Source organism: Colobus angolensis, unplaced genomic scaffold, assembly GCF_000951035.1.
Source record: "Colobus angolensis palliatus isolate OR3802 unplaced genomic scaffold, Cang.pa_1.0 Scaffold403, whole genome shotgun sequence".
In the NCBI taxonomy this organism is placed as follows: domain Eukaryota; kingdom Metazoa; phylum Chordata; class Mammalia; order Primates; family Cercopithecidae; genus Colobus; species Colobus angolensis.
In genome coordinates this window covers 474,303-486,669 of record NW_012117411.1, presented here as the reverse complement: position 1 = coordinate 486,669, position 12,367 = coordinate 474,303, and the positions used below count along the sequence as shown (strand labels likewise).

General features: G+C 38.6%; 1 protein-coding gene across 1 annotated transcript in view; it reads left to right on the top strand.

Moving 5' to 3' along the window:
* Window positions 1-12,367, top strand: part of DOCK4 (dedicator of cytokinesis 4) — a 477,639-nt gene that overhangs the window by 354,786 nt on the left and 110,486 nt on the right. Inside the window, exon 25 of the mRNA XM_011955954.1 lies at window positions 8,951-9,049. Coding sequence (XP_011811344.1) covers window positions 8,951-9,049 — 99 coding nt within the window. The remainder of the gene's footprint in view (window positions 1-8,950; window positions 9,050-12,367) is intronic.

The following is a 12,367-nucleotide window of genomic DNA, read 5'->3' as shown; positions in this document are numbered from 1 at the left end:
GTAAGTCCAGTTTATTAATTTCCTTTTATGGTTCAAGCTTTGACTCTTTTTGCCTAACCCCGTATCTTAAATGTTATCTCCTAGTTTCTTTCCTAAAAGTAGTATAGTTTTATATTTTACGTATAAGTCCTTAACCATTTTGTATGTGTCAGATAATTCTAACAGTCTGACATTGCAATGTGGACATCTATTATCTTTTTCATTCAATTTGAGATTTTCTTAGATCTTAATAGGATGTGTTATTTTCTCTTATGACCAAGACATTTCTATATTATAAGGTTTTGGATCTTACAGAAACCTTCTGTTTTAGCTGGCTTTATGTGACACCACTCATCAGGGGAACGGTGAGTGCCTACATGTTATGGTGAGACAGAGATAGAAATCCAGCTTTGCCTCTTGGCTTCCATTGACACCTGAGGCAAGAGGGCTTCTTGTTACTGCTGATTGAGGTGGAAGTTCTGGTTCTGCATGTGGTCTCTGCTGACAAAGTGGTGGGAGTGGCTTTGTTACTGCTGGGCCATAGTAGCCATCCTGACTCTCTGCTAGGCCTCTTTGACACCACCTCGGTGGGGAGGGAAAAAATGTGACTTGTTACTGCCAGTTGTGGGTGGAAGTCCAGGTTGCTCCCGTTGTTTTCATGACCCATGGGTATGAAAGTACATGCTCCCTATTTGACCTTCTCTGGCTCCACTCTAGGAGAGATGTTGGGGCACCTCACTACATCCTCATGAGGGTGGAAGTCTAGGCTCCTCACTCAGCCTTTGCAGTGAACGGGTGACTGAGGCCAAAGTTTTCTGTGGTGTTCAGCTAGAATAGAGCAGTTGTGGCTAAAAGTATTGCCTTGCAGGGCTTCCCTTTCCCAGTCCTTTGGCTGGAGAAATAAGGTTTTATTGGGACTTTGTCGTTTGTCTGCCAACTATTGGTCTTTCACAGTTGCTGGCCTCTTCAGCCGCGTGTTTGAAATATATGAGGCAAAAAAGAAAACTCAAAGAAATCTACACCATGCCCTTCCTCAGGTCCCAAGGTTCTTGGCCAGTCTGCCCTCTCTCCCCTCCTGTCAGAGTCTTTTTCTGTTTGTTTTATATTTGATATTCAGGTTTTTAGTTGTACTTCGCAGGAGGAATAGGGGAGAAGTGCGTCTATACTTTCAACCTGGAAGAGGAAGGATGTCTCTTTCATTATGGTTTTGATGGTAACATTTTAATTGTTTCCTGGCAATATAACTCTTACATAGTTCAAAAGTTATAATGGCACAGCAAACAAAATCATAGCAAATGCTGGACATGGTTAAAGATTGCCTGAGATCAAAAGCTAAAACATTTTTTGAACTGCTTTCTGTTGACTTGCAGAGTGTACAAGGTTGTTGTGCATCAAATCTCTGTGGCATACATGTGATCTTCAGGTCATATGGTGTGATAACCAATGCTAATTAGGAGACTTCAGGAAGTCAGTGATTCAGGTCTGTGGGTGGAGGTGGGGTAGGGCAGGCAGAGTGATTGTCCCGTGTACTAAATTATAAGAAAATCACATGAGGAGAATCCTTCCTGCATGGCTCTGTGGTACCCCTTGCTGTGTGAGAAACCAAACTCTCAAGGTATGTGGGGTGAAATTTTCCATGAAACACTCACATAAATTATTTGACATCTTTGCTTTTATGCTTGAAGACTTTTTTTTTTTTTTTTTTTAAGAATACTCAGACAAACCTAGCTTGATTTCTTCTCTGCCATTGCACTGACTCTGATGTTGGTCAAGTTATTAATGTCTCTAAGCCTCTGTTTCTTTGTCTTTAAAACAGAGAAAATAGGCCGGGCGTGGTGTCTTACGCCTGTAATCCCAGCACTTTGGGAGGCCAAGGCGGGCGTATTGCTTGAGACAGGGGTTCAAGACCAGCCTGGCCAACTTGTTGAAACCCCTACTAAAAATACAAAAAAATTAACCAGGCATGTTGGTGGGTACCTGTAATCCTAGCTACTCGGGAGACTGAGGCACAAAAACGGCTTGAACCCAGGAAGTGGAGGTTGTAGTGGGCCGAGATCACACCACTGCACTCCAGCCCCGGTGACAGAGCGAGACCGTGTCTCATAAATAAATAAATAAGTCAGAGAAAATAGTTGTACTTATCTCAAAGTTAGTGTGAGGATTCCTCAGATCTGTAAAGGTGTTTAAACAGTATCTGGTCTGCTAACTTGACCAATGCTGGCCATTAGTCATTATGGTAGCAGCAGCAGTCACAGTCATACCATGATTGTTGCAGACGTGCTTGATGTATTGTTGTTATAATAATTCTATGGCGAGAAATATGCCTTGGTCATTCACAAAATCCATTCTCTAGAGACTGAAGATCTGTTGAGTTTCTTTATCATTTTCTTACAGAGAACAGGCTTTCTGAATAGGGAGTCTTTACATGACAATTCTACACTGAGCACCTTTTCATTCTGTGCAGACACATATGGAAAAGTGCCCATGACAGGTAGACGCACTGTGAGTAAACGCAGATCCCACAGTGTGCCATGATGAATTCTTCCAGTGTTCTGTCAGCACCATAATTGTTACCCTGCCTCCCAGCCACACCAGCGTGGCTTCTGCTGTATCATAGTTCCAGATAACAGAGGCCTTATTTTTACAATTTAAAAGGATTGTACTTTTTGTTTTCCCACCAACTGTTTTTTGAACTTTAAAATGCTTTCTCTAGCGAGAAAAAAAAAAGCACCATTGTGATCAATTCCTTTCAACAGTCTTAATTATAGGTAGAAGCAGATTCTATAAAGCAGTACAAATGACCACTTGCCTTGCATTCTCAACTGATGGAGCTCCAGAGTTCCTTACAATTATAAATGCTTACTTGTTCATAACTCTGTTAAGTACCATTTATGGAGCAGGTGATTCTTCTGGGCATAGGCCAGGTCTAAGACAGCTACTCTGATGTGTTCATCTAAAAGTTTCATGTGTTGTCGGTTTGTGATTGGGGTATGGAAATGGGCCTGGGTTAATTCTATAAGAAATATGTGGAAAAAATAATGTATGTGTATAATAGCTTTCATGAAGACAGTTGTAGCCATCCAATACCCGTGCTATACAAAATCATTTATAGAAATTCTCATTATACTCAATCTATACATAAAATGGCCACTGAGGACTGCAGAGTTTTTAAGGTGATTTATATATAAGAAAGTATCACACTGCAGCTAAGTACATCTTGGCTACTGATGGCTTTTTATTTCTTTTTAACAAATTATGGGTCTAGGATTTTCATATCGATACATTCTTAAAATATATTAAAAACAAGGAAAATTACATTATGGATAAAATATACATTAGTAATTGGACGTCACCACTAAAAGACTTAGTCGTGTAACCAAATACCACCTGTCCCCCAAAAACCTATGGAAATAAAAAAATTTAAAAATTAGTTAAAATTTAGATTTAAAAAATAGAGCAAAAAAATTACATTATGGATAAAATATACATTAGTATATTTTAGTAATTGGACATGTAGGCCTCCTAACAGAGTTGAAAAATAAAATCATAAATCTAGATTCAAACAGGTTGTTCCCCTATGTATATTGACTGTAAAGACTTAAGATGAAAGTCTATTCATTATTGCATACTACTTCTTATTACTAAATTTACAACAAATAATATGTCATTTTTCCCACTTCAGCATATTTCACTATTCACAGGATTGTGTGTTGAAGTAAATGTCTCAGGAAAATTAATCTAATAGCTGTATTAAACACAATGTGAATATGATAAGGAAAAACTAAGAGATGGAAAAGAGATGAATGGGTTTCTGCTAACTAGATTTGCATTTTTCAGTCAAGGCATATTAAGAGAAAGGTAAAAAAGTATGAACCTTAGTTATCAACTGTTGGATTCTAGTATACTTACTAATATTTTAATTATAACTGTTTGGACGAACGGAGGCAAGATGGTGCACTTCCGGGTTCTTCATCACCAACTTTTCCCGCACGCACGAAAATGCAGCCGGTGCCCGGGACGGTGCAGACCAACCAGGCATGCGCCAGGTGACGTCAATACGAAGAGACCAAGATTTACCTGGTCGCACCTGCGGAATGCCCCCCGACACACCCGTGCCCCGCCTATTGCCCTCCCACTCCTAGAAAAGCCGCTCCCGGCAGACGTGTGGTGCGGACTTCCCAGCCCCCCCCACTCCTGTCGGGACTGCATTAGGAACTCCGCCCGAGAGCTCCACCGGGCGTCTGTGTTGGCCTCCTTTGCCGGAGGCCGACAGACCTCTCCCTACCCACCTTCTTCCCTGAAGCTAGGTGACCAAAAATAAATTTGCAGTTTTGCTCCTACCCTTGCCTACCCACCTTCTTCCCCTGAAGCTAGGTGACCAAAAATAAATTTGCAGTTTTGCTCCTAGCCTTGCCTACTGGCTGGTTCTTTTGTGCTTGCTCTGGTGGTCTTAAAAAAACAAATCAATAACCAAAAAAATCAGGTGTATTTTCTCTGTACAATCAAATAGTCTGAGCAGAGGAAGATGAGTCACTGAGTACCGACTTCTAGAACCAGAGATGCCTGGGTTCACTTCCCAGTCTCACAATTCTCAAGCTATGGAACCTGGGGTAAATTTCTGAATCTTAAGAGATAATTATCTTTTCTTGAAAGTGAAATTGATTGTGTCTCCCCAACAAGGCCCAAACAAGGAATGAACTCAATAGTATAGTCAAAGTATGGTAACTTACACATAGTGCCATTCCATAAATCATAGTGTTGTCACATGTCTTTTTTATTTTATTGAGGTATAATTGACATAAAACAAATGATACCTGTTTGAAATATACAATTTTAATTTTGACATATGTGTTCCTATGAACCATCACCACAATCAAGATAGCAAATATGTTCATCACTTTCAAAAGTTTCCTTGTGCCCCTCTTGATTGCCTCTCTTTTGTTTCTCCATGCTACCTCATCCCCAAGCAACTACTGACCTGCTTTTTATAGTAACTTATCTGTTACTGTACGTAACTTTACATTTTTCAGAATTTGATATGAATGGAATCATGTAGTACATAGTTATTATTATTAATCATATAATGCATAGTTTTTTGCGGGGGTCATTGGGTCAGGGAATTCTGTCTTCACACACAATATATTTGAGTTTCATCCTTACTCTTTTGTCTGTCAATAGTTTATTCCTTCTTATTGCTGAATAGTATTCCATTGTGTGGCTGTACTGCAATTTGTTCATTCATTCACCTCTTGGTAGACATTTGAGTTGTTCCTAGGTTTGGCTGTTGTGTTCCATTTACCTTTTTTTCTGTTTTGACACCAATAACATACTATCTTGATTTTCATGTGTTTTATAATAAATCTTAAAGTCAGGAAGTGTAAGTCTTCCAACTTTACTTTTCTTTTTCAAAGTTGTTTTGAGTATTTTAGGTCCTTTTCACTTCCTTACGGATTTTAAAGTCAGATCAACGTTTCAATTTCTAACCCCCAGAGCTATGCTAGGATAATTAGTGGGATTGCATTGAATCTATATATCGATTTGGGGATAATTGACTTTTTTTTTTTTTTTTTTGAGATAGAGTCTCACTCTGTCACCCAGGCTGGAATGCAGTGGTGCAATCTCAGCTCACTGCAACTTCCACCTCCTGGGTTCAAGCAATTCTCCTGCCTCAGCCTCCCGAGTAGCTAGGATTACAGGCATGCACCACTGTGCCCGGCTAATTTTGTATCTTTAGTAGAGCTTGGGTTTCACCATGTTGGCCAGGTTGGTCTCAAACTCCTGACCTCAGGTGATTCACCTGCCTCAGCCTCCCAAAGGATTACAGGCATGAGCCACCATGCCCAGCCAGAATTGACATCTTAACGATATTGCATTTCCCAATCCTAGTATTAACATGTAATCTCTTCATTTTTTTAAAGTCTTAACTCCACCCCTCAGCGTTTTGCAACCTTCAGTGTGCAGATTTTATACATCTTTTGTCGTATATATCAGTAATTATTTCATATTTTAATGATATTTTAAATTTCAATTTCAGATTGTTCATTTTTAGTGTGTAGAAGTAAAATTGATTCTTGTACATTGATCTTATATTCTGGAATGTAAATAAACTCAGTTCTAGTAGCTCTTTATCAATTTCATAGCTTTTTCTATATACACAGCTGTGCTTTCTGTGAAGAGAGATAGCTTTTTAAAAATTCCTTTCAAAGCTGTATTCCTGATTGCCTTTTCTTGCCTTATTGCACTGACTAAAACCTTCAGTACAATGTTGAATAGGGGTGGTGAATAAGCTTTTGGAGGTTTGAAAAGTCTTTATTTTGTCTTTGCTTTTGGAAGATATTTTTATATTTTATATTTTGGAAGATATTTTTCTTGGTTAATAGTTTTTGGGTTTTTTTTTTCCTTTTAGTTCTCTGAAGCTGTTGCTCCATTGTCTTTCAGTTTGTATTCTTTCCAAGAGAAATCTTTTCTCATCTTTGTCTTTGTTCTTCTCTATATAATGTACCCTTTTTTTTCTGAATAGTGTTTTAAGATTTTCTCTACCACTGGCTGTAAGCAATTTGATTTTGATGTGCCTTGGTGTAATTTTCTTCTTGTTTCTTGTGCTTGGGGTTTGTAGAGATTCTTTGATATATAGGTATATAATTTTCAAAGAGTTTGAAAAGGTTTTCTTCTCATTTCTTCAATTATTTTTTCTGTCTCTTCCTTCTCTTCGAGATTACAGTTACATAGATATTCTACTACTTGAAGTTGTCCTACAGTTCGCTGATGCTTTTTCCTGTTTTTCTGTCTATTTCAGTTTTTTCTGTCTATGCTTTGTTTTGGAGAATTTCTACTGCCCTCCCTTTCAAGTTCAATAATTTTTTCTTCTGCAGTGTCTAATCTGCCACTCGATCCATTCAGTGAATATTCATCTCACAAATTGTAGCTTTCATCTCTAGAAGTTTAATTTGGGCTCTTTTTATGTCTGCCATGTCTCTAAATTAATATATTCAGTCTTTCCTCTAGCGTCCTGAATAATTAGAATACAGTAATATAACTATGTTAATGTTCTTGTCTGGTAATTCTATTATCTGTGTCATTTCTGGATCTGTTTCTATTGATGTATTACTTTTTCTCCTCATTTACATCATTTTTTCCTTCTTCTTGACCCGCCTGGCAATTTTTCATTGCATGCCAGACATTGTGAATTTTACATTGTCGAGAGGTGGATTTTTTTAATTTCTAAAAAATATATTTGAGCTTTGCTATAGAATGAGGTTAAATTTATTGGAAACTGATCATTTTAGGTCTTGCTTTTGAAATTTGTGAGGTAGGACCAGAACAGCATTACTCTAGGAGTAATTTTTCCCAGTACTAAGGAAACACTCTTTTTGGTACTCTAATTGATGCCTTATTAATTGTGAGTTTTTTCCAGTCTGGCTGGTTTAAAAAAAAAAAAAAAAAGGCACTGTTATTCTCAGTCCTGTGTGTGAGCACCAGGCACTGTTCTCTCAATCCTTCCAGATCGTTCTTTTCCTAATGTTGGGTTGGGTTACTTCCTTACACACATACACAAAAATATTAGTAATGTTGCCTTTAAACTTTTTATTTCTTTTGTTAAATATCAAGGATTTCCATGTTCATTAACAAAGTGTATGTTGAGCTTAAAGGGTGTTTTTTCCACACTGGTTAGTTTCTTGAATATTTACCCTAAAAAATGTAACAGACAATTATTTGTCATACCCGTGTGTTGCAAATGATTATCTGCAAACAAAGATCTAGCCTGAGTACCTGGTTACCCTGACATGGTCTTCAAGTATTATACCTTCCTTGGGTCTCCCATGGCAGTGGGCGAAGATACATTGAACTTTCCTGACCCACCTGCCTCTGTTGAAAATTTCCACTTCTCAGGGCTTTTAGTCTCTACTTATAAAGTCTGTAGTCATTTCCATGTAAAATCTAAGAAACCAGTTCCCAATTAAATTGCACTTCTGTAAATATACAGTTAGTTACCAGTGATTGCCTCTCCTATTGTATTTGTTTTGTTTTAAATGTTATTACTCTGTTTAAAAGTAGATAAATTCTTTGCTGAGCAAAAAAGGTTGCATTGAAAATGCAATCACTTTAAGTTAGAAGTTCATTCAAAAATGCAAGTGATAGCAATTTTATGTAGGTCTTCAAATCTATGGATGCTATGTTTACTTTTTTATTGTTAATTTTTAAGAATTAGAATTTGTGGTTATAAATCACATAGAGCCCAAGCACAAAAAGAATGGCCAATTAAAAAAATTATTTTCAATCCTCCAAGACATCTGAATGACACTATTTTTTAAAAGGAGATTGAAATGAACATTAGGCAAAGTATGGCTTTCATTATACCCTGTGAGTCAGCAGATCAACTCTCTGATGAGTTGGAGGAGGTCATATGAATTCAAAAATGGAGCATGAAGCTACAGGAAGGGCTTTGGAGGCAGAAAGACTGGGGATAACTCCAGCTCTGCTACTTTCTAGCTGAGTGACTTGGGGCAAGTCATTAAGCACATCAGAAACTACATTTTACCTTCCTCAAAAAGGTATTATACCCCCTACCTCATAGTGTTGATATGAAACTTAAATGATATATTTAGTGCAGACATTTTAAATGCTCAGTAAATGATCATCACCCTCAGTGCCTTACCTTCTTTAAATGTGTGAAGTTAGTTCCCAAGTGAAAAGCTTCCACCCAAGTTAAAAAAAAAAAAAAAATCGTCTCTAAAGTTACAAATTTCTGAATACCAGGTAAATAAATGGTAATCATCGTAGGGAGAAGTTTTGGCTGTGACATTTTGGGTAATTTAGATTAGGAAGACTTCACAGGGCAAGTTTGGATCGTAGTGATTTCATTTTAACGTATTCTCTTTGAGGACAGTTCAGTGTAAGTTACTGATGTTCTTTTATGTCCTTACTAAAAGAAAAAAAAATATGCTTTTTTTTTTTTTTTTTTTAAACTTAGGGGGAGTTTGTTGCTTGTCTCCTGTCCCTATTACGACAAATGACTGATAGACATTATCAACAGCTTCTTGATAGTTTCAATACAAAGGAAGAACTAAGGGTAAGTGACTTTTTAAAATTATTTTCTTTAACATATCTTTTTAGTTTCTCTTGTTTTTATTCATCACTGTTCAGATAAATCCTACACAATTGCTTTACCTGTTTCCATTAAGTTCTAAGCAGTTTCTCAGTCTCATCCACAGATCTGCTCATCTATATTTGCTTTTAAAGATTTCTATTATTCAGGCAAAGCTATTAACTCTCATTTCAGAGAAGGATATAGGATGTGAAGTATCTGTCATCAAAGTTCAATAAACTAGAAACAGAATAACAGAACTGAAGAGATAAAAACAAATAGACTAACTCTGCGAACCTAGAAATATTGCCTTAATAGGAGCTAAAGGAGAATATGTAAATATGTTCGCTCATTTCATCTCACTAAAACCATAATGAGAAGTTCTGGCTACAACTTTTTGACTAGGGATACAGAGTTGTATTTGATATTCTGTATCAACTATAGTCTAATCAATATGCTGTGCTACTCTGACAAGCTGACATTAAATAGGAAATATGGATGCCAGGTTTATAAAAATCCGGTATTTACTGAGATTTGCAGAAATGTAATGCATTGGTTTCACAAAATGCTTGATTATTCTTAGAGGAATGATATGATCCGTCATTTTCCTTATTTACTTTTATTTCTCTTCCATCTCTTCAGTTTTCCAGACAACTTTAATATGGAAACCATCATATTGGAAGTGTTGCTTTTAAGCTGGTTGGTGGAGAATTATAGGACCAAAAGTACAGTTCTGCTATGACATGTGCTTGATTGGAAGCCTTCCCAGTGCCTTAGGGGAAGAAATTACTGATTTTTTAATATAGATAATGCATAGGGGTAGCTTGTCTTTGACTTTAACTGAAAAATATTATATGATCTCAGAAAAATCTTCCTGTTGTTACCTTAGAGAAGTTGACAAGCTGAGTCATATAACATGAAGAATCATTTGTGGCAGATATATTCCCTCAGCAGTCAGTCATTTGGCATATGGCATCATGTTTCTCATTCTTATATTCAATCTTTTTTCTTTTTTTTTTTTTGGTTTGAGATGGGTTTTACTGTTACTCAGGCTGGAGTGCAGTGGTACAATCATGGCTCACCCCTGGGCTCAGACAATCCTCCTGCCTCCGCTTCCCAAGTAGCTGCGACTACAGGGACATGCCACCACACTTAGCTAATTTTTAAATTTTTTTGTAGAGGCGGAGTCTCACTGTGTTGCCCAGGCTGGTCTCAAACTCCTGGCCTAAAGAAATCCTCCCATCTCAGCCTCCCAAAGTACTCAGATTACAGGCATGAGCCACCATGCCTGGCCTTTCCTTCAATTTTGAGTTTAGAATTAAAAATGGATAAAAGGCCTTAGGACTTAACCACTCTGAGTACAGAAATCTATAACATCAAAAGGAAGATGACTGTGCATTTATGCATTTATTAACTTTCATTAGAAATTGTATTTTTTTTTTTTTTTTTTGAGGCAGAGTCTCGCTCTGTCGCCCGGACTGGAGTGCAGTGGCCGGATCTCAGCTCACTGCAAGCTCCGCCTCCCGGGTTTACGCCATTCTCCTGCCTCAGCCTCCCGAGTAGCTGGGACTACAGGCGCCCGCCACCTCGCCCGGCTAGTTTTTGTATTTTTAGTAGAGACGGGGTTTCACCGTGTTAGCCAGGATGGTCTCAATCTCCTGACCTCGTGATCCGCCCGTCTCGGCCTCCCAAAGTGCTGGGATTACAGGCTTGAGCCACCGCGCCCGGCCAGAAATTGTATTCTTAACACAGTTAAAGAATCATTAGGTTTTACTTAAGAAGTCTGTGACTTCATATTTGAAAATTTCCCATAGGAAAAGCCTACACATTTTTATGCAGCCTGGAAATTAAAAAACAGCAGAGAAGCATAAACTGAAAGACGTGATTAATTATCCAGATGTTGAGTTTTATGCTTTGGTATTCATGTTAGCAGTAATAAAACAAATGGAAATAATGAATAAAATGTTTTATGTAGACTTTTCTCATTTCAGGCAGCCAATGCACCTCTTTAAAGGACAATTATATTCCCCTCTCAAAATTATTGAGGCTGGCAGGGCACCGTGGCTCAGGCCTGTAATCCCAGCACTTTGGGAGGCCAAGGCGGGTAGATCACCTGAGATCAAGACCAGCTTGACCAACATAGCAAAATCCCATCTCCACTAAAAACACAAAAATTAGCTGGGCATGGTGGCGCGTGCCTGTAGTCCCAGCTGTTTGGGAGGCTGAGGCGGGAGAATCGCTTGAACCCAGGACGTGGAGGTGGCAGTGAGCCGAGATCACGCCAGTGCACTCCAGCCTGGGAAACAGAGTGAGACTCTGTCTCAACAAAATTAAAAAAATAAAAAAATAAAAACAGCGAGACCTTCTGACCAGGAGAATTATTTAATGATATTAATTACTTAATCTGCCATTCAGGAAGTGGATATTGAGCAACTCAAGCATGGCAAGCGCTGTGCACCATGTACTAGGGACGTAACCAGGCACAAGATGTCCTGTCCCTGTAGGGGAGTAATCAGACCAATAATGGGCATTAGCACCCTAAGTGGTGAATGTGCAGGGTAAGCATGTGGTGCTATAGAGCATGTGGGAGTTGCTGCCAACCCAGACTCAAGGCATCAGGAAACTTCCCAGGGGAGGTCTCAGCTGAGAACTGAGGTTAGTAGGAGTGTGCTAGATGTATATTTGGCTGGAACGTTCAAACGTCTCTACTAAAATATCACCTGAATGCCCCGACTGACACAGCACACTCTCTACCCCACCTCTATAACACTTATTAGAATCTGAAATATTTTTGTTTATTTGTTTATGTGTATTTCCCACTGGGCCATGAGCTCCTTGATGTCTGAAGCTTTGTCTGGCTCACTGCTGTATCCTCAGATTCCAGACCATGCCTAGCACATAGCAGGCATTCAAGAAACAGTTGTTGATTGTTTGATAGAATATAGAGTTTAAGGCTGTATGAATGAGTGTAGACTCTGTTTTGAGGACATTTTGAAGCTTTTGAGGGTTTTAAGAAGGGAGAGACAAGATCACATTTGAGGGAAGAAAGACCTGTCTGGTTGCACTATTGAAAATGCATTTGGCCAGACATGGTACCTCATGCCTGTAATCCCAGCACTTTGGGAGGCCAAAGCAGGAGGATCACTTGAGCCCATGAGTTTGAGACCAGCCTAGGCAATATGGCAAGATCCTGTCACTATGAAAAGTTTTTAAAAACTAGCTGGGTGTGGTGGCACATGCTTGTAGTCCCAGCTGCTCAAGAGGATGAGATAGGAGTATCGCTTCAGCCAGGGAGGTGGAGGC